Source organism: Canis aureus, chromosome 10 (assembly GCF_053574225.1).
Source record: "Canis aureus isolate CA01 chromosome 10, VMU_Caureus_v.1.0, whole genome shotgun sequence".
In the NCBI taxonomy this organism is placed as follows: Eukaryota; Metazoa; Chordata; class Mammalia; order Carnivora; family Canidae; genus Canis; species Canis aureus.
The window spans coordinates 25,699,717-25,721,946 of record NC_135620.1 but is presented as its reverse complement, the minus strand read 5'-3'; the positions used below and the strand labels follow the sequence as shown (position 1 = coordinate 25,721,946).

The 22,230-nt window shown below is 41.7% G+C and overlaps 1 protein-coding gene across 1 annotated transcript in view; it reads left to right on the top strand.

The window, feature by feature from the left end:
* Window positions 1–22,230, top strand: part of TRPC7 (transient receptor potential cation channel subfamily C member 7) — a 140,851-nt gene that overhangs the window by 5,540 nt on the left and 113,081 nt on the right. The window contains exons 2-3 of the mRNA XM_077913159.1: window positions 5,699–5,931; window positions 6,458–7,235. Of these exons, the coding sequence (XP_077769285.1) occupies window positions 5,699–5,931; window positions 6,458–7,235 (1,011 nt within the window). The remainder of the gene's footprint in view (window positions 1–5,698; window positions 5,932–6,457; window positions 7,236–22,230) is intronic.

The following is a 22,230-nucleotide window of genomic DNA, read 5'->3' as shown; positions in this document are numbered from 1 at the left end:
GATGATTCATTGAAAATTAAGTTGCTGATAAAATTGTTTATTAGCATTCAGGAATCTAGATAATATTTTTAATTCAAGATGCAATGGAAAAAATATAACACATTAGCAGAATTGTCTGGAAAGTATATCTCAATATAACGTGTTATAATGAGTAGCAGAAGGATTATTTTGCTATTCCTATAGGACCTGAATGGTAGGGTATATCAACTCATGTATATTAATGGGGTAACTACGTGGATATCTTTCCTTTTATTTAAAATGCATGTGGATGCCTCTGAAAATACATATAGTTTTTCAGAAGTATCTTGAATAAGTGAGAATGCCCCAGTCATTCAAGGACTTAATATACCCTCTGATATTAATGGTCTCGTCTAGCAACTTGTAGACCATTACTTATAGTGGAGCTGGAAACTAATTTGGCTTTGGAACTCATACCTTACTTTAAAAGTTGTTAGAACAAAGAGGAAATAATAATTAAAGGATCATATGACTCCTATATCTATAAGAAGGAAGACACAGTAAACATTAACACATCTATTTTATTGGTCTTCTTTAATGACCAACCCAAATTCAAGTATTTAAGAACTGATTACATTATTTGACCATGCACCATATGCCAGGCATCAGGGATACTGGGCACCAGGTACATATGCCATATAAACAAGTAATTCCCCTGCCCTCAAGATTCTTGCACTCTAATGAAAAAATTTACCATCTTAAGAAATTCAGAAAAATGGAGGAGGAAGAGGGATGGCAGTGGCATACCAGCCCAAAGCAGTGGCTTTGAAACCAAACAGATCAGAGGCCTAATAGTGGATCTATCACTCACAAGTTTATGTAGCCTTAACAAAAGTGGTTAATTTATCTGAGCCCCATTTCACCATCTGTTAAATGGGAATGACAATAGCACCTGTATCATGTAGTAGTTTATGAGAATTTAAAATGATAATACGCGTAAAGTACTCAGCATAGTGCCTGCAACGCAGTTAATGTGTAATAAATGTTAATCATTATGATTAGTCACTGAGGAAAAAAGCTTATCACACGATTTGTGTGAATTAAAATAATAATTCATATAAAGCACTTAACAGAATATCTGGCACATAGCAAATGTGTAATATATGTTAACTATCACCATTATACAGCCATTAAAAAAAAACAGCTAATCTGACTATATCACCATAGAGTAAAATGTAAGCCAATTTACAGTTATTTACTATAACTATATTTACTTAAGTGTACTGATCATGTAAGGTTGTGATCATTACTTTCATGGACATTTGTATAAGGCTTCACAGTATCCATTTGATACATATTATTGCATCTTCGCTGTGGCTGAGGTGCACAGAGGATGGATTTTACTATTCCCTTACTTTGGTAAGAGAACTGAAATTTAGAAGAAGACTCCACATCACCTGAATATTTTATCATTGTTGCTATGGACTAAAAATCAGACTATGTACACTGGGAGAGAATGTGCAGACCACAGCTGGGTTGTCCTCAGTAACTGGTCTAACTCCTGGATTTTGTTTGGTTCTATGTTCAGTTGTGGAATGTTACAGACTGAATTAGTTTCAGGCTTGGGTGATTTCCACAGAGACCTATGGTGCATGTGGCAATTTTACAGAAAGACAACAAATATCTCCAAAAGACATTCTGATTAAATGTCCTTTTCTTCATCAGTAATTAATCACAACCCCTGTCTCTAAAATGCTTAGTGGTCATGCTTATTTGCAGCTGGATTTAGGGTGCAGAATTTATACTTTTCATGGATCACTGACATCTGGCTGTCTTTAGACTGGCTGATGCATCTGTAAAAGCAGTTTGATAAAAATAGCAACCAAGGGATCAAGAGGGAGTTTAATAATCAGTTCTCTTCTCAAATATGGTTTTGTTTCCACTGAAACACTTCTTCTCAATGACATCAAATGTCAATGTATGCATTTATGAAAGATGAAAAACACAGTACCTTAATTGAGATGTTTGATCACTCATTATCTCAATAATACATGCAAATAAAAAGGCATTTGCATTCAAAGTTCATTTTGAAGAAAAATACTAGAGTAAGGGCAATCAAATGCTAATTGATTTTAAGGAGAATCATTTTGCTCATTATTGGTCCTGAAACTGTGACAGTATCCCCATACTCCAGCAAAGCAACACAGCTGATTCATGAGTGTGAGTTTTGGCCACCAGCTATTGTGAGCCAAATGACTTTATCTTTTTGACATATCATCTTTTTGACATATCTTTTTGACATATCATATCACATGACAACCCATGTGAAATGTATGGCTAAAGCCTGACTATCGATAATGTCAAGATTAAATGGTAAGGCTAAATATACTCACAGGTATAAAACTGCTGAAATTGAACAAACAGGAAAAGGCTGGTAAAAGAGTACAAACTTTCAGCTATAAGATGAAGTTCTAGTGTACAACATAGTGACTACAATGGTTGATAACACTGTGGTGCTCTAAGAAAGAACATAATGTTCTCACCAAATATATATATATATGTGAGGTGATAATGTATTAACTAAATGATGGGATTCCTTCCATGATACATACTTACATGAAATCACCACAATACATACTTTAAATATTTTACAATTTTGGCAATCAAACCTTAATAAAGCTGAAAAAATAAAATAAGTGTTTAAAAAGCATGATTAGAGGGCTATCAGGGTAAGAGGTAGAGCTAACAAGCAGCCCTAAGTGAGGTAAAGAGGCCCCCATCAATATCTGAACAAATTCACGTGGCTCCAGGGTCTGCTGGTTTAAAACCCTTACACTGGAAGCAACTTCATAGCATAGGATGACCCAGTATATCCTTGTAATGCATGCATGATTCGAGGGCCCATAGGTTTCATCAAGGCCAACTCTCCTAGGAAAATAGCAGAACTGACAGTTCTATGAGCATCTGAATGTAAAGCTGAGATTTTAAATGCTAGGAGAGAGGCTTGTTTATGTCTTAGTGTATCTGTGTGTCTGCTTTCAAGGTCATTCAGAATAATTCATGTCAAATGGGGAGGACATTTGACATCTGATAAATACTAGGCACACACATATATTTTTTCCTTGATATAACATAATTATTAAAGAAACATCAAAATTTACATGACACTCTACTCTTGTGCAGAAATTATTCACCCTAACGTTTAGTCTTTCTGCTTCACTTAAAAAATGAGAATGCTAACACCTTGCTTTTATGTTTGTTTGTCTAATGAGGGAAATTATAAATGTCTTAACACCTTTTAAGTTTTTAAGCTGCAGTGCCTATGATATGCATATGGACTCTGAATTTAAATTGGGTACTTACATGTTCCTTGTGAAATGTTTTTCTGCTCTGACTTGGTTCAGTAGTTATTATATTTCCTTTGAATTAATCTCTCCATGACTTGTTGCTGTGTATTAGTGTACACCCTTGACCTTGGAATCTGACCTATTCTCCCTCTTGAGCAGACCTCTAATGGAAAAGTGACATGGAATCAAGCTCAAGCCCTGGCTCCTAGGACAGCTGCTGTCTCATCTGACACACCACTCAGATACTCCTGAGTGGAAAGTAACTTTTCTCAGGTTGAGATGCAATGGCTAAAACCAGAGAGGTGCTCCTGAAAGGAGTATAAGCCTCATCATATGACAGATTAAGTAATTCCATCAGAAAGACTATTAGTCTTCTATGGGCTCAATTCCCACCTGAGTGTGTGTACCCAGATGACAGACCTTGAAACTAACTTCATAACATTCTCTGAAATAAGGTTCTTTGATGATACAAATGAGGTGACTGCTTAGATTTCAACTCAATCTCTTCCTCTTCTGCTGAAAAACCTATAATGATAAATACCTGTACCCTATTTGTAAGTACCTCTCTCCTATAAAAGGTTTCTACTGGACTCCCAATCTACAGTCAGCTTTGGCATCAATAAGCAGCCTCTCTCCCTGAAATGATGGCATTATTGAGAGAAATGGGCTCAGAGGAGCTCGTGAACTTGAATCCTGAGAACGTTTTCCCCAGCAATCTTTTATCAAAATGCTCTTTTAAAAAGTGGATGGCAGTTCAGATCTCTTTCTAAAGGAGCGCAGAGGAGCTATTAGGATTTATCACCCACAGTTACCTTTTGACAGGGTTACCCATAATTATTCTTTTAAATTTCTGCAGATGAAGAAGCTACTCCATTGAATAGTTTAGCAGATTCTTCCAAAAACTGTGTTACTCAGACCTAGGCAAGATTAGAGCATAAGCTCTGACCTCCAAGTCTTTGCCTTATGCCAGATAGGGCCCCCTAATAGAGCTAAAACCAAAAGGGTTTGAGCAGGTCAAAAGGTAAAACAAGCAGAAAACCAAATGGAGCCCAAAATCTTAAAAATCACAAGATTGACTTTTTTTTAAATCTCAAAACACTAGATTTAATTTAAAGGACTTCCTCTATGATTACTTTTATTTTTTCTTATAAATGGCTTAAGTGAAATACTGATTATTCTTAATGCATGGATACGACCAGTAACAAAAAGACTATTTATTGGAAACATGGAAAATAGTTCAAAATAAATCGCACTTACTCTTCAGAACACGTACTTTTTTTTTTTTTTTAAGATTTTATTTATCCATTCATGAGAGACACAGAGAGAGGTAGAGACACAGGCAGAGGGAGAAGCAGGCTCCATGCAGGGAGCTCGATGTGGGACTCAATCCCAGGACTCCAGGATCACACCCTGGGCCAAAGAGAGATGCTAAACCACTGAGCCACCCAGGTGTCCCGAACACGTACTGTCTTATTGAAATGTATGCTATTCTAATATTATTTGAATAATGTGAGGAGGGGCAAACTAGAGAAAAAAAAGAAAAAAATTTGGGTAGGGCTAACTGGAGAATTAGATGTTCAAGTTTGTAGAAAGTTAGAAAACGTGTGGTCCAGACTATGTTACAGTTAAAGCATCCTGAACCAGGGATCCATTCAAAGTTTCACTACCAGCTGAAGATAGGGTGTCTGATTCAGGCTCAAATGACACAAAAGCTTTTATTTTCTCTAGTCTTACCTTTTAAAAACCCTGGCAAACTAAAGTCTAGGTAACTTGCCCAAAGCTACCAGGTTGGCCAAAGGTGAAGGCAAGACTCATACTCTAAGTTCTCTGACTGCAAAGCCCACTTCTCAATCCTACTTGTGTCAGCATTATCACCTGGAATAGGATCAATACAAGATTTACACAAGCAATATATGTGAAATTATTAATTTCTCAGTATAGTTCCTGGCATATAATAGGTGCTTAATAAATGTTTAACCATTATTACCAGTAGCATCAGTATTAACCTCCACACTCTGCCACAATAGCAAAGAGCAAGTGAGAAATAAACCCAGCATCTAAAATGACCTGTTCTATGAGAGACTCCTAACTCTGGGAAACGAACAAGGGGTGGTGGAAAGGGAGGTGGGTGGGGGTGGGGGTGACTGGGTGACAGGCACTGAGGGGGGCACTTGATGGGATGAGCACTGGGTGTTATGCTATATGTTGGCAAATTGAACTCCAATAAATTAATTAATTAATTTAATTAAATAACCGGTTCTTCCATCCATACAAAAATCCAGATTTGAGCTAAGAAGCTACAACCAAATTTCCTCAGAGGAGCCACTTCAGTGACCATTAGTAAGTGGCAATGTGTCTAGGCCTGCTCCCTGCCACATCTTGCCCTTTTGTAGACGCTTAGGCTGTGCAAGCACCAGAAAGCAAGCACAGTCCCCACGAAGGAAAGTGTCAAGTACAGCACTGACTGTGAAGCAGAGGCATGTGGCCATGCTTGCACGTTGCAGCAGTTTTATCACAGTGAGGGATCTCAAGGAGGCAATGCACCCGAAGCAAATGCAGCAGTATCTATGGTGGCCATGTCCATAGCAGAGCCTTGGGGGAACTGGGCATGGCAAGAGGCAGGAGAGTACGGAAGAAAATCAACATTATTTTCTAGTATATGTCACCTCACTTAATCCTTCTATGGAACCTAAGGCACACAAAACATTAACCACATTGTATGGGTAAAATCACAGAGAAGCAAAGTACTAAAGCCCAGAAAAGTTAAATGACATGCTGAACTTTGCACAAATTGAAAAACTCACAGTTCTCAGCCTGTTTCAATCACATCCTACCCCACACCCTCCCCCTCTATCTCCTGTTAACTCCACTCAAATCTACATTTCAGTTTGCCACCATTCCTCCACCCAAGGGGTACAGATGCTGGATAACTGAATCAGTATTCTTCTATATGAATACGAATAATTCAGGTTAGCCAACCTGTCTTCATCTCAGGGAGAGAAAAATGATTTCTAATAAGATTTCATAGTTTTGCATTAAGATCCCAATCATGAGATTCTTTCTCATCTCAACAATTTGTGCTTGCTCTGCCGCTGGGCACCTCACAGGCCCCTGGGAGAGTAACCGAGCATCTCTGCCTTGTACCCCCACAGGTTGGGGAGCAACACCTTCAAAAACATGCAGCGCCGGCACACGACCCTGAGGGAGAAGGGCCGCCGCCAGGCCATCCGTGGTCCTGCCTACATGTTCAATGAGAAGGGCACCAGCCTGACGCCGGAAGAGGAGCGCTTCCTGGACTCAGCTGAGTATGGCAACATCCCTGTGGTCAGGAAAATGTTGGAGGAGTCCAAGACCCTCAACTTCAACTGCGTGGACTATATGGGGCAGAACGCGCTGCAGCTGGCCGTGGGTAACGAGCACCTGGAGGTCACAGAGCTACTGCTCAAGAAGGAGAACCTGGCGCGGGTGGGGGACGCGCTGCTGCTGGCCATCAGCAAGGGCTACGTGCGCATCGTGGAGGCCATTCTCAACCACCCGGCCTTCGCGCAGGGCCAGCGCCTGACGCTCAGCCCGCTGGAGCAGGAGCTGCGCGACGACGACTTCTACGCCTACGACGAGGACGGCACGCGCTTCTCCCACGACATCACGCCCATCATCCTGGCGGCGCACTGCCAGGAGTATGAGATCGTGCACATCCTCCTGCTCAAGGGCGCACGCATTGAGCGGCCGCACGACTACTTCTGCAAGTGCAACGAGTGCACGGAGAAGCAGCGGAGGGACTCCTTCAGCCACTCGCGTTCCCGCATGAACGCCTACAAGGGACTGGCGAGCGCTGCCTACTTGTCTCTGTCCAGTGAAGACCCTGTCCTCACCGCGCTGGAGCTAAGCAACGAATTGGCCAGGCTAGCCAACATTGAGACTGAATTCAAGGTAACTCTCCCAATCACCACTCTGCAGACATTGCCCAGAGGGCTCTTCCAGGTGTGTCCAGTAGTCAAACGGGTTGTCTTCCTGTCTAACCCAGGGTGAGGGCCTCGGGGTCTGACCATCCCACAGGGAGGAAGGGGATTTCCTCAACCTTGTCAGATGTAGGCCTGAAGGAGAAGCAGTCCATTAGGTGGAATATTTGAAATATTTGAAGAAGTGACTTATGCCCAAATCTGTACAGTAAAAGACAAGCAGCACAGAGTGGTTCGGGTGTAAATAGCTCACTGAGCTCTGCCCCAGAGGGCTGAGGACTATCTAGGAGACCTGTGGATGTTTCCTAGACCAGGTCTAGGATTTCCTGATTGTCTCAGTTAAATGACTTTGATTTGTCTCGTCCAGACCACCATCCTGGCCTGTACTGTGTCATCCTAGATTTGGTCTCACATCTGATGCTAGAAAGGCCTGCCTGAAGCCTTTCTCAATTTAGCAAGCTATTACTATTGTTCTGTGAAGGGGATGAGGGAAAGGTACCTGAAAATGAAAATAAAACTCTTTCTGTGTGGTTGAGCTTCTTGCCTCAGTAGATGGGGTCAGAGCAAAACCCTATAATTCAGCCCCCTGCAAACACCTAGATGACCAGGCTAGCCCAGGGAATGGAGACCCATCTCTAAAGTCCACTATTAACAGTGGGAGTGATCCCATGCTTTGACTGACAACTGACACTCCTCTTTAAAGAGAAGGCTGGAACCTCATTTTTTTATAGTATTTAATAATAATTGAGAGAACATTTAGTGGGCACTTACTATATGCCAAGCACTAACGGCCTTACATATATGATGTTGATTAATCCCCTCAGCAACCATTACTAAGAGTACCATTATTATCCTCATCTTAGATGAGGGCACAAAGGTAGAGACATATCACATAGTTAATAAGGAGCGAAACCACTGTTCTAATCTAGGCACGCAGAGCCCAGAGCCAGCTTTTTAGTCATTCTGGGAAACTGTTCATGCACTGGGCTTCTCAGAATTCATGTATCTTTATCTGAATGCTGAAGGAAGGTGTGCCTGGAAGAGTAGAAACTACAACCAGGCTCATCATTTCTCATCCTGTTATTCAATCAGAGCCTATGATGCTTTGGAGCATACAAAAAGGTGTCACATGCAAGGCAGATAATGGAGCTGGGAAAAGGTGTTAACTGCCAGAGAAAAGTTCATTGTCCAAAAAGATGTCACTGCAAGAATTGCCCCTGCAAGGGACACAATTATGTGGCCAAGAATGGGTACCAATTCATAGCAATGGAGGTCCCCTGGACTATGGTGTTCCAGGAGATCTCAGAATGGGGCTGGGCCTCACTGAGCAGGAGTAACTGGATTGGTGGGGAGAGGTGTGTATTTGGAGAAGGCAAGTGAAGGTGAGGTCCACAATGGCCCAGAGCAGGCAGAGGACTGCTGAGATGCTGCATGTGACTCGAATAAAGGGTTCCTGTAGGGGCATGCACGAGCAATGCTGCAGAGATGAGTCGGGGACAGTCCTCAGAGGGCTGAGCCCTGTGTGTGTCAGGCTGAGCACTTTGGCTGCGCTCCTATAGGACATGAAGAGCCAATGAAATTTGTGATTGGGGGTGCGGGACACCTGGGTGGCTCAGTGGTTGAGCACCTGCCTTCAGCTCAGGTTGTGATCGTGGGGTCTGGGATCAAGTCCCACATTGGGCTCCCTATGGGGAGCCTGCTTCTCCCTCTGCTTATGTGTCTGCCTCCCAGTGTCTCTCATGAATAAATAAATAAAATCTTAAAAAAAAAAAAAAAGAAAAGGAAGAAAGAAAACTGTGATTAGGAGACCACAAAGCTAGAGTTTGGGAAATTTACTTCACTGGTAGATTAGCTGAATCTGAGGATTTGGTGTGAGGCACTGGGACTAAAAAGGAGGATGATTTAGGTCTGCATGCATGAGGCCACCAAAGCCTCTCTGAAGGAATGAATGGCCTGCAGCCACAGACAGAAGAGCCAGGCTCACAAAAGGCTGCAAGGCACTGCAAACTGTGACTAGATGAAGAATCCTGTAATTAACTAATTTTACTCCATCTGTTCCCCCTATCTTGGACCCATCTACTGAAGTGGAACAACCTCCCTAATCCTGCATTGTTCATAGCCTCATCTAACAAAAAGTTAGTGGATGTAGATGAGGAGATGACCTAAAGAGGCTCCCAAGGAATGTAGCTATTGCCCATTTTTTTCCTTGTTTTGTACAGTAAACCCCATCTACCAGCAACAAGGTCAATGACATTCCAAGGAAGATCGGTGGAATTTTGCTTCTTCCCTCAGCTTCACAATGAATCTTCACAGGCCATGTAAAAGAAATGGCTAATCCAATTAATTTTAGATCTTTATGGCCAAGAAAAAAAAAATGATTCCAGAAAAAAAAAAGTTGAGGATTAGGTTTTCTGGATAATTGCACAATTCTCTACTTATCTGGAATCTGGGAGCAGGCCAGCCTTACTAAATAAAACGATGCTAGACTAACATTTGGAATTATATCTGAGCCATTTGTTTCCTTCACTAAAACCAAAAGTCTGGCATGTTTTAGTATGTATAAAACTGGAAGTCTGTGGAAACCATGATATTTTGATTTAAAAAGTAAATTATGAAAATTAGAGACAATTAAGAACACTACTAACATGATGACAGACGGGTTCTATAATGCAACGACTTACTCAGAATAAGATCTAGCATAAATACATTTGCTGGCTATTAACATCCCTCGAGTTACCTTTGTTTGAAATAATGTCTTTCACATTGTCGACAAATGGCGCGTTATAAATTAACACAAGTGTTCCTTTCGAACTTTATTACTTATTCAACTATCCTTGTATGTGCATTCCTGACATAAATCTTCTCAGAGAAGAGAGCAGCTTAGCAAAAGACAAGTCAATTTGTAATAAAAGAATAAAGAGCAAGTGTGTATTCTAAAATGTACTGTTTAGGAGTTTGTCCTGCTTTAAAGAGACTATGCACAGCTGACTGTAGCCACATGTATGTGGATGACCCAATGATGTCAGCTATATAAAAAAGATATCTGGTCCTGACAGGAGGTTTCATATCTCATCCTCCAGATCCTCTAAGACACTCACTCTGGGAATGGCTGCTCTCGACTAGAAAAGCTCACGCAGGGAAACTTATATTCAGTGGCCCAGTCTACTGTTCTTGAGTCATTGTAATTTATCACTAGAATAGAGTTTAGTCATTAGCAAGATGTACAGCCAATGTCCGGATCTCCAGTAAATCATGGCTGAAGTCAGATGCCTGCTAGCAAGCCAGTATTTTGGGTTTGGAAATTATGCATCTCTACAAAGATTTTCTTATGCCTCTCTCATCTTTTTGGGTCTAAAAAGATGAAAACTCAGTGTGGTCAGTGAGACCTTCCTAATGCTTTGACTGGTGCTCAGTAATCTAGGAAGCATTCCATAAATCCTTGATGAAGGGAATGAAGGAAATCCTGAAAGTATAATCATTTCAACTGATGAAGCAAGTGATTACTTTTATGTATGATTTAAACTCTTCCTACATGTATGAATCTGACAGAGCTATTTGATAGACACGGTGAGATAGGAAAGCTCTACAGAAAGTTACAAGGTAACTAACGGGATCAAACCAACACACAGTAAATAGCAGAAGACCAATCATATGCTGCACTGTATGGTGCCAGTGGCCACTAAACTCCTGGAGGGCACCACCCCAGGTGACATTTTGGTTAACTGAGTTATCTAGAGGAGGAAACAGGGAAAGGGGAGATCAGCATAGGATGGGCTATCCAGAGGTGTTTCATCCTGATGGAGGTTCTCTCTATATATAGAGGCACCTAAAATAGCATGAAAAAATAATTTTAAAAATACACAATAAGGTCTCTACATTTCTCTTGAATTAGTCTGCTTTTCTTCACTGATCATCCTTCTGAAAAAAGTGCTGAGGATCCCTTTTATTTTGCTGGTAGCTTCCTAAACTCCAGGGCATCCTGTCTATGAGTGTTGCTTATCTGCAGAGCTCTTATTTCAAAAGGATTACAGGTGTTAATCTTTCTTCCCACTTGAAGTTCTGCCTGGAGCATGCCTGGTGGGAGCAGGAAGGGGTGGGGACAACAACAGAAAATTGTGGAGTGAGATTTAGGGATTTGGAAGAAAAGAGAAAACAGGGCAGGGACTGGAGGTATCCCTCTTGTGCTCTCACCTTTTGCTTAAATTTAAAGACTCCATGTTCCCAAATCAGGGGACTGTGGAAGCCTTTACCTTAGTTACTTAAGACTTGGTCATTCAGAATAATAACAAAGCTACAACTAAGAAGGCTTTTCGCGTTGACATAACACCAGCATGGAGGCTGCTGATTATGTAATTTATTCTAATAAACCAGAGAGGATAAGAGTAGGGGGTAAGAAAGCTAAAGCTGTAGCTCCATCCTGCTTAAAGTGTTGATGACTCTACTGTTTGTCAATGGGTTAACCACAGGTATCATGAAAAAAATAGATAATGAATTATGTATCAATGTTTGTGTTGCCATTTTAAGATCCATAAAAAAAAACTTTCTGGGCCTAAAATACCACAAATTAAAAATGCAAATAATGATAAATCAGACCAATTTGCCACCTGCTATGATCTCTAGTGAGATCCCATTGTGAAAGGTAAAGATGTTGAGATGACAGTTTGTAATCTGCTTGCAAACTTATCAAAATGGAAGAGGAAAGAGGAGGGAGAAGGAGGAAGAGTATCTCTGTATTGAAGTAGGGAGAGCTCGAAGTACATAGGAACTCAGGCCATATGGAGCCAGGGAACTAGGAAAGCCTGAGTAAAGGCCCACCTTGGGCCTGAAGCAGTATTAGAAGGCTGAATAAGCATGTTGTCCCCAACATCCAGTGGAATCTGTGTTTTGCACCTGTTCCTCATGCTTTGAATATTTTTAGGATTTTTAAACTTTATAGATCAATACCCTGCGAAAATACGTTTCCTTGAAGTTTGAGCCTAGCTGGTAGTATAAACACATGCTTATTTAACACACAGGAAATGACTTGAAAATTGTTTCCCTCTCCATCAGGAAAATATTTTTTTAAGCTGTGAAGGCTGCAAGTCTTAAAAGCAAGTTGTTGGGGTTTTATAAGAGAATCTGGGAGAAAACTCCTCAGAGCACTCATCTATATATCAATCCCCAGTACCTTCAGAGATCCGACTGTGTGACCCAAGCCCTCTACTTGAGCATCTGATGATACAGAATGTAAGCAGAAAAGAGAGAGATCACAGAGGTCAGGTGATGAGCTATCTTGGGAGGCCCCTCACCTGAGCATGTGCAGGTATGGTGTGGTCAGAGCACAAATGCCAGTCAACAGGTCCACACCAGGACCTGAATCATCGACTTCCATGCTTGAGAGCAAGATCCAGGGACTGGCTTATCTCAGGAGAAGGGACAGATGTGACTTCTGCACATGCTAGCTCTTTTTCTATTTTCTTACCTAAGCAGCTGGAGAAGCACTTTCACCAGGGCATTCATTAATGACTTATCATAGGAAGTGAGCTAATTAACGTATCCTTTAATGACAATTTTTCATTGGGTCATAACTAATGCCTAAAATTATGTGATTATCTTCTTCTAGGGTTTATGCCAAGAGTATGAGCTTCTAAAATATAGGGAGGCAGTGTATATTAGGTAACAGGAAGTCAGGTGGGCCAAAGGAGGCCATTTACTGGACCAGGACAAGGGCAGAGGGCAGGATCTGGTGAGCACCCAGTGCAACCATGCTTCATTTCCTCAAAGTTGTGGAATGGAGAGCCAAAGGCTTGGCTCTGCAATCAGATTGACCTAGCCTCCAATCCCAGTGCCATATCCTGACAACCGTATAATTTTGGCCATCTACTGGAAGTTAGTTTTCTTATTTGGAAAACCAAGGTATTAGAATTGTAACATGTCCAAAATAGAATGCCTGTTTTCTCCACCCAAACACTGGCTCTTCCCCTAATCTCTGTAAATGACAATACAATTCACCCACTTGTTAAGAAGCCTCATCTCACTGAACCTCTGGGAAGTCCTGGCATGTACCAGGCCCTCAGTAAATATTAGCTCAGTGAAGAAATAAATGAGTTGGTGAGTGAATTAAGGACAATGTCCTCCCAGGATGCTGGTGACAATTATAATCTGCATCTAATTTTATATTCTTCATCAAATTTAATCCTCACCAGCACCCTGATTAGATGAAGAATATAAAACTCTTTGCAGAGAACTTGACCTGGAATAAGTACATAATTTTCCCCCAGAGAGCTCAGTGGGGATGAGCCCACTGGATTTTCAACACAACTTTTCCTCCTATGAATGCAACTTAAGTTTCAGCACCTCCTCTACTCAGAGGGTCTTCCTGATTGCTGCTAAGCTTCCCTACCCCTTAACCCCACCTCCATAGATCTTTCTAGAACTAGAAAAACTATAGGCTGTATGTGTGAGCTCCACGGTTAAAAACAGGCCAACGGATTAGTTCCAGTGGGACAAACGCAGACCACCAAGAGTGCCTAAGTCTGGAGTGCTAATAAAATATTCCTGTTAAAAGAAATGGCATGGGCAGCAAAGACAGAGGAGCAGAGAAGGAGAAAGGAACTGGGCAGGCAGAGCTCCTGACAAATTCAGACAGAGATTATTTTTTGAAAAATATCTCCATGGAAAAGATTCATCACTATTCACAAAAAAATGGGGGAAAAATCATTTCCTCTACAAGTGCAACTATCAGCGTGAAGTATCAGAGATATGAAGAAATTGGAGGCAGTTCTAGAGAATATTAGTAGATGAGTAGCAGCACAAATTACCTCAAATGGAAATGATGGAAATGAAGGCATTTTCTCTGAAAAAGTTACAATGCTACATAAATTAATCATCATAGTATATCATTAATCAAGTATGCTGCACACCTGTCAACATGCAGGCATGTATTTTACTAGCAGCAAATTCATAGATTAAATGTGGAAAATATATGTCAGGAAGGCGGGATGGTCTGTAGACACAGAGAATATCACAACTGGGTAGACCCTAGTTACAGGGCTATCTGAAAATCTGGCATCCCTGCAGCAAATATTCATTAAGCCTCTAGCATGAGCAGGGCCCTAGACTGGATGCTGGGATGAAATGATGAACAAGATAAACAAGGTTCCTACCCTCAGGACCTGACAGTCCAGGGGAAGGGACATTATTCATATAATCGCACAAATAAATACGGCTTTACAAATCGTGCTGAGTGCTAAACAGTAAAAGGGCAGTTTTAAAAGCTGACTTAGTGGGACAGCTGACCCTGTGAGTGTATGTGTATGTGTATGCATGTGTGTTTAAAGATTTCTCTCAGAAGAGGTGCCTGGGTGGCTCAGTTGGTTAAGCTTCCACCTTCAGCTCAGGTCATGATCAGGGTCCCGGGATGGAGACCCGCACCAGGATCTCTGTTCAGCAGGAAGTCTGCTTCTCCCTCTCCATCTGCCCTTCCCCCGCCCATGCCTGCGCTCATGTGCTCGCGCTCTCTCTCTCTCTCTCTCTCTAATAAATAAAATCTTTAGGAAAAAAAAAAGATTTCTCTAAGAAGATAATGTTTAAATGAAACCTGAGAGTATGGGAGAGATAAACAGCTAGCAGGGAATGGGAAAGACTGTGCTAGGCATAAAAACTGCACATGAAATATCCAGCACAGATAAGGGAGAGAGAGACCTGTGAGAGAACTGTAAGCAGCTCCACATGAGACGGAGTAACAGGGAGAGGTAGTAGATGATGAAGGCACTGAAGCACCACCTCAGCCTTGGCCTTACCAAGTGAGAAGTTGAACTTCATATTCAGGTAAATGAAGAGCCATAGGAAGGTCTTAGCAGATGAGTGAGGGACTGGTGTGAGCAGTTTGGAAATATCCCCTGCACCTGAGGCAGAAAGTGGCCTGCAGGATACGAGACTTGAAGGAGCTGGACAACAGCTGTAGGAAGACGGAGTCCTCCTAGGAAGGGGGTGAGTGGCATCTGAGTGCAGCAGCACATCTAAGCCTACAAGTGGCTCAGCACAGTTGGAGAACAGCACAGTCAGGAAAGGTGACAGGCTCCTGGCTGTTTCCAGTACAGTCTGCTGGTCTGGGAGCTGCAGGGACCCTGCTTCTTCTGCCCCCTGGGCCCTCTCAGGGCTTCCCTCAGAGGAGGAGGAAGGAAAGGGCCCACTCCTTATCTTCTCCTTCACAGTGGAAGCTCTGTGGAGCAGCAGCACAGCAGGAGAGTCCAGAGGACTCCAATTCTCCACACTGGCATCTAGAGGGAGAGAAAGGTGGGGCCCAGAGCAGAGGTCCCAGAAAGTGAGTTCAGAAGTGATATCCCTAGGACAGAAAGAACGCCGGGGGGGGGGGACTCTCCCGTGCATCTTCCAGATTCTGAGGCTATCATTCACTGTGGGCTGCAGCTACCAAGTAAACAAACATGTCATTACAGGAAAAGGACTACATCTTATCTCATTTTTTTTTTTCAACTGGAGCTAGTTTTAGCATAAATAAAGGCATAGAGTAGACCTCTTCCTCTTCTTCCTCCAAGGTTTGGGATGTTGAGAATATCAGAGGAGGATAATACAAGGGGCAGGCAAAGCTTTTCTGGGCACTGAAAATCCTCCCTGGTGAGCACCCGGGTAAGTATGGGGGATATATTAGCCTTGGCACTGCCATAACAAAAACGTGATGACTTAAAACACAGAACTCATTGTCTCACAGTGCTGGAGGCCAGAAATCCAAAATCAAGATGTTAGCAGGGCTCTGCTTTCTCTGAAGGCTCTAGGGTAAGATCCTTCCTTACCTCTTTGAGGTTTTCTTGGAGATCCTTGGCTTGTTGACCCATCACTTGAATCTCTGTCTCTGTTATCATATAGTGATCTTCTGGGTGTTTTTGTCCCTTACCCTATTCTTATGAGGACATTCTTCTAAGCACCAGTCATTTTGGCTTAAGGTTCCATTTTACTCCAACATGGCCTCATCTTAACTAATCACACCTGCAACACCCTATTTCCAAATAAGGCACCATTCTGAAGTCCCAGGAAGGATGCTGATTTGGAGAAGACACCATTCATCTCAATATGGTGAGGTAGAGGACCAGGTTGAGATGAACTGGGGAAGACTGAGACCAGGAATCTAGATAAACCCTCAGAGCAGGACCGGACAGAAGGCCAGAGGTCAGTTATTATAGGAAGTCAAGCACAGCCCTAAAACTAGGGGGTTAGTCTGGAAGGAACAGAAGAGATTGTACTTACCAAAGCATAAGCTGAGACAGTGACACTGCAATTCTCGAAGTGTGTGTGTGTATGGGGTTTGTGGGGAGTGGGACGTTGCTAACAGAAGCAACGGGGAAAACTCAGTATTGAGGCACTACCCCTTTCAAAGACATTTTTAAAGCTTGGGTTTGGGAATAACGAAAATAAAACGCACCAATTATAGAATCTTTTGAATACAGAAAAGTAGTGGGAACAAAAAGGTCAGCCTTAATTCCTACCATCTAAGAGCAATTCATATTTTGGTATGTTTTCTCCAAGTGCTCCTCCTATAGCCAGGTAACAAAATGTGAATAAAACTATGACTCAGATGGTCAAACATTATCATAATATTTGTGTTTCCCCTCATACTTTATCCTCATTCCCATGCTCCCTTACTCCACAAAAAGCCCCCACTTCAGCATATTTAATGTATTTATATATAATGTATTTCATATATTTATATTAATTATGAATATAGAGAGGTATATATTTTGTATTCGTTCAAGAACTACTTCCTTTGCAACTACCATGTGCAAAGTTCTAGAGGTTGGGGACACTTCGACACTATCAAAACCCTATCATCTCTGCCCTCTTGGAGCTTACATTCCAATGGGGACTATGGAAAAATATACTACTGAGCCTAAGTTACATAAAAATGGCTGTGGTACAAGATTATGACCTTTCATCCAGTGAAAGACTGGACACCACGTTTTTTATGCTCTCTCCATGTCACCCCATGGAAGCCTCACTCATTGCTTCTGTGTGCTACTCACTACTGCATTTTGTGCCTCTTGCAGCCTTTTTCTCTCTCACTCCAACAGAGCGGGGACACCTACACGGTTCTTTTTGTCACCACAAAGGCTGCCACAAAACATGTCCCTGTACCTGTTTGCAGCCCCTCTTGAGCACTGGTATTACAGGCCTGGGAAGAAATGCCCACAGTTAAGTTCATGCAGCCCAGCTGCCTGCCCCCTAGAAGGCTTGTCCCCGGGAGCTGTGCTGTGCCACACACTGCCACCTCTAGATATCATCCTGCTTTCTCACGTCTGCCAGTAGGAGGAAGAGAGTTACTTTAGTTAGCATTTCTCTAATTACTAATGATAAGCTCAGCCTGTCTTCCTATGTTGTGCAACCACGTGGGTTTCTCCCTTCCCTGAACTACCTCTTCCTGTTACTCCTTCACTCACTTTTTAACAGGATTTCTGTTTGGAGTATTTTTAAATTTTCCTTCAGGAGCTCCTTGTCTGTTCTAAATACTAACAACTTGTCAATATCAGACACTGCAGAAATCTTTTCCAGGCTGTCACCCATCTGTTACATTTGTCTATGGCACCCTGTTTTGAAGAGAAACACTTATTTTTGATGATTTGTGGATGTAGTCTTATTAAAACTCCCTTCCCCGCCCAAGGTCACAAGAACATTCTTGGACATTACATCTCTTTTTTCTTCTATTACCTTCATGGATCCACCATTCACATTTAGGTCTTGAGTACAACTGGAGTTTGCTTTTACGTGTAGAGGGAGTTTCCATCACATTTTTGCCTTTCTCCACATGGTGAGCTAGTTTCCCATCATGATCTACTCTGGAATCCGACTTACCTTCCCCCTCCACCCCGCCGCCCCCATGATGCCACCTCAATCACACGCCAATTCCCAAACACACGTGTTTCTGTTTCTGGACCTCTGTCCCATCCCAGTATCCTATCTACCCATTCCTCCAGTTTCATACCTGAGACTTTGTTTTGTGACTCATTACCTGATATGACAGCCACTCGTGTGATGTTTTTCTCTGCATAGCTTTGTTTTGTGCAATGCGGAGAAGAGTGTAAAAATAATTTGAAATCCTGGTTTTCTTACTGAATACTGTAACTTTGGCATTGCCCCATGTAATGTCAACACTTTATAAATAACTTTTCCCGGAAATTTTTAGTGTCCTGTGTTAGGAATAAAACTTTTCCTCTACTTCCTACATAGGCATCCCACAAACAAATGAGAGAAATTAGAGATGAGTAATTCAAAGGGTTGGGTAGGAGCTGCACTTCGACAGGATCTTAACAAAAGAAGACATTTTTAGACAAATGGCAAGGCAAAGGAAAAGGACTTTGAGCTTCTACGGGCATTAAATCACGGGAAGGTAAATACATGGATGAGGGGCATGAATGGCAGATGAGACTAGTTTCAGCAAAGTTTGTTACATAAATTCCTCTGGTACTGTCTGTGGACTGATGAGGGTCTAGAGCTGACCCCTGTAATGAATTATTCCTGCCCTTCTTGGTACAAAGAAGCGAGGGGAAACCCTCTATAAATTTATGTCCTACTTCTGGTCAAATAGAGGGAGGACAGAGGGTTTTCTGCTATCTGCTTCTTAATTGTCTTCAACTCAAAATAATCTTTATGCCAAAGTTGCACATTTTGAGGTGGCACATTCTACTGCCCTTCAAGCCCATGAATTACAAGAAGTAGGCAAATGCCACTGCAGCTCCCGAATTCACGGAAGAGTTCCATTTAATACCAATCAAGAAAATTGAGAGAACTGCATTTGATTGCAAAGTGGAAAAAAAAATCTCTATCATTCAGAAATCTCATTGGCATTGATAACTACGTGTCTCTCCTTCTTTCTCATTTATGAACTATGTGATCAGTAGCCACTATGTTATGTACTCAAACACAGTGTAGGGATAGGAAACTCTGCAATCCTTGCACAGGCTTTCCTTCAAAACAGGTACCACCTGAGCAAATGGAGGAACTGCACTTTTCCATCAGCTGTCAGTAAAACAGACCAAGTGGTATTCTAGCACCTGCACTCTTCTGCTGTCCCCAACAGGTCTGGAGGAGTTGGGGAATACAAGCTCTGGTCACAGTAGGAGCAAAATGCCATTGGACTCAGGAAATCTAAGAAAGCTAAAGTTGTATACCTAGTCCTAAAATTACAGGGATTTAAGAATGACTGAGGCTAAAATGTTCTAAATACTATCAACTCTCAAACAGAAAAGGATTTCCAAATGCTTGGTAGCAGAATTATCTTTCTTATAATTATGATCACTTTGTCCTTCATACTTGCAGTGTGAAATTAATAATGATGGCCTGGTTCTCTGGGCTCCAGAGCAGGCTTGTTATTATTGACAGGTAAACACCCTGAAAATTAAGAAGGGCCACAGTGAAATGCCAAACACTGCTCTCTCTCTCTCTCTCTCTCTCTCTCTCTCTCTCAATCTCTCTTTCACACACACACACACACACACACACCCTAGAAATACAACATACTCCACATTTACTAATAATACAAGTGCTTGAAACAGGAGTTCAGAGCCTCTGTTTGCATTCTTGAGAACAGTAGCATGAAGCTGCTGGCTTTTTTTTTTTTCATGAGGAAGACCAGGGCTTTGTCTGCTGAATTAATAGGTCTCTGCAGCTTCTCCTCCACCGTCTTTGAAAACGGTGGCTCAAGAATCTATCTGATGACAATGTCTCTTCTCTGGTGATTATTAATTTTGCTAAAAGTTCATACTCCAAAGAATTCACCCAAAATTCTTCCGCAACACATCAGAAACTTGATGTTTCATATGCTTAAAATGGATATTTTAACATAAACATGGAGATAAGCTCCAGGAAGTGTGCAGGAAAAGGAAAAATGTTGTAATTTGGCTGACAAAATACGGAGCAAGAGTTTATATCCCTAACTGATAACTCCTCTAAAATTACAAATTCAGAAACCAGATTTTAAACACAGACATGGGTCTTTTCTTCACCTAAAGCAAATTTGAGGTGTATTCTCATGACAGATTTTTGGGCATTAATCAAGTGAGCCAAATAGCTTGGGAGACCTGTGGTCACATTCTCCCCAGGACATGGTATATGTAAACAGGTAATATGACACCCTAAAAGAAGATCCTTAGGGGCGATGCTAGGATGGGGCCTTGACAGGTAAGACTCCAGAGCAGAAAGGTGGAAAGGAAAGGCATTGAATGAAGAGACCCAGCACTCTAACACAAACTGCTGTGTGACTCTGGCTTAGTCATTTCACTGCTCTGCTGCTCATCTTCCTCATTTACAAAGCTAAGTGCCTATAACCCCTTAATGAAGCCCTTTCTGCTTCTCCTTTCTACAGAATATTTTCTTTAGTTTTTTTTTCTTTAAATTTTTGGTAGTGAACATGTTTGGTTTCCGAAACAGAAATCAGTGATTCATCACTTACATATAACACCCAGTGCTCATCACAAGTGCCCTTTTTAATCCCCATCCCCCACTCACCTCCTTCCATCAACCCTCATTTTGTTCTCTATCTTTGAGTCTTTCATGGCTTGTTTCCCTGTCTCCTTTATTCTTTTCCCCCTTTTCATATGTTCATCTGCTTTCTTTCTTGAATTCCACATAAGAGGGGCACCTGGGTGGCCCAATGGTTGAGCATCTGCCTTTGGCTCAGGGCGTGATCCTGGGGTCCTGGGATTGAGTCCCGCACGGGCTCCCCATGGAGAGCCTGCTTCTCCCTCTGCCTATGTCTCTGCCTCTCTCTGTGTCTCTCATGCATAAATAAATAAAATATTTTTTAAAAGCCTCCACATATGAGATCATATGGTATCTGTCTTTCCCTGACTGACTTATTTCACTTAGCATTACACACTCTACCTCCATCCAGGTCATTGAAAATGGCAAGATTTCATTTTTTTGATGGCTGAGTAATATTCTATTATACATATATATACCATTCTTCTTTATCCATTCATCACTTGATGGACATTTGGGCTCTCTCCACAGTTTAGCTATTGTCAATAATGCTGCTATATAAGCATCAGGGTGCATGTATCACTTTATATCTGTATTTTTCTACAGAGCACTTTCATAAATAACATCTAAATTGAGATTTAACAAGAAATAATTATTCCCATTTTACAGATGAGTAAACAACTGAGAGTGGTTAAGTGATTTATCAACAAAAGGTATTCTTCCTTTTGTGTGCCAGACACTATAATAGATTCTAGGACTATAGGTGTGGATGAGACCCAGACTCTGTCCTCAATGCCAAAGGCGAGACTGGAGCAGTTAAGGGATAATTACAGTATAGTAGAATAGGAGCGGAATGTTGTGAGAACACACAGAGTGCAAAAAATGGCCTAGTAATGTGAGATAAGTCTTCCCAGAAGAGATAGTATTTTGAAGTGGTTCTTGGAGGATGAGGAGTTTGGCACATGGAGATGAGAAAGAAAAGCATAAAGGCAGAGGAATGAGTATGTGCAAAGGCATGGAAAGCCTAGTGTACTACTTTGTAGATAGGTGTAGCTAGAGGAGAGCAGGCTTATAGAATGGGGCTAATGTTAGTGAAGTATGTTGAGGTATAATAATCAAAATGCTGGTATTTTATTATGTAGGTTTTAGCCAAGAGGATGATGGGCTGGCATTTGGGTAGAAGAAGGAAGTACCATAAACAGACAAATCAGGAAGCTAGTTCAAAAGTCCAGACACTAAATTACAAGGACTTAAATGATGATCATGATGATAAATATGGGGATATGAATATGGGGTTCCGATATAAAGATACTTTGGATCATAATCCATAGATCTTGGTAACTAATTGGCAAAGACAAAGATGAACCCAGGGTTTCTAGCTTAGGAAGCTGAGTGGATGGGGATTCTACTTCCTGAAACAGAAAGCACAACATCAATTTTGCTGGTTACATGGAAGGCCCATATGTTCAGTTTGGGGCATACAGAGTTTGAAGCGTCTG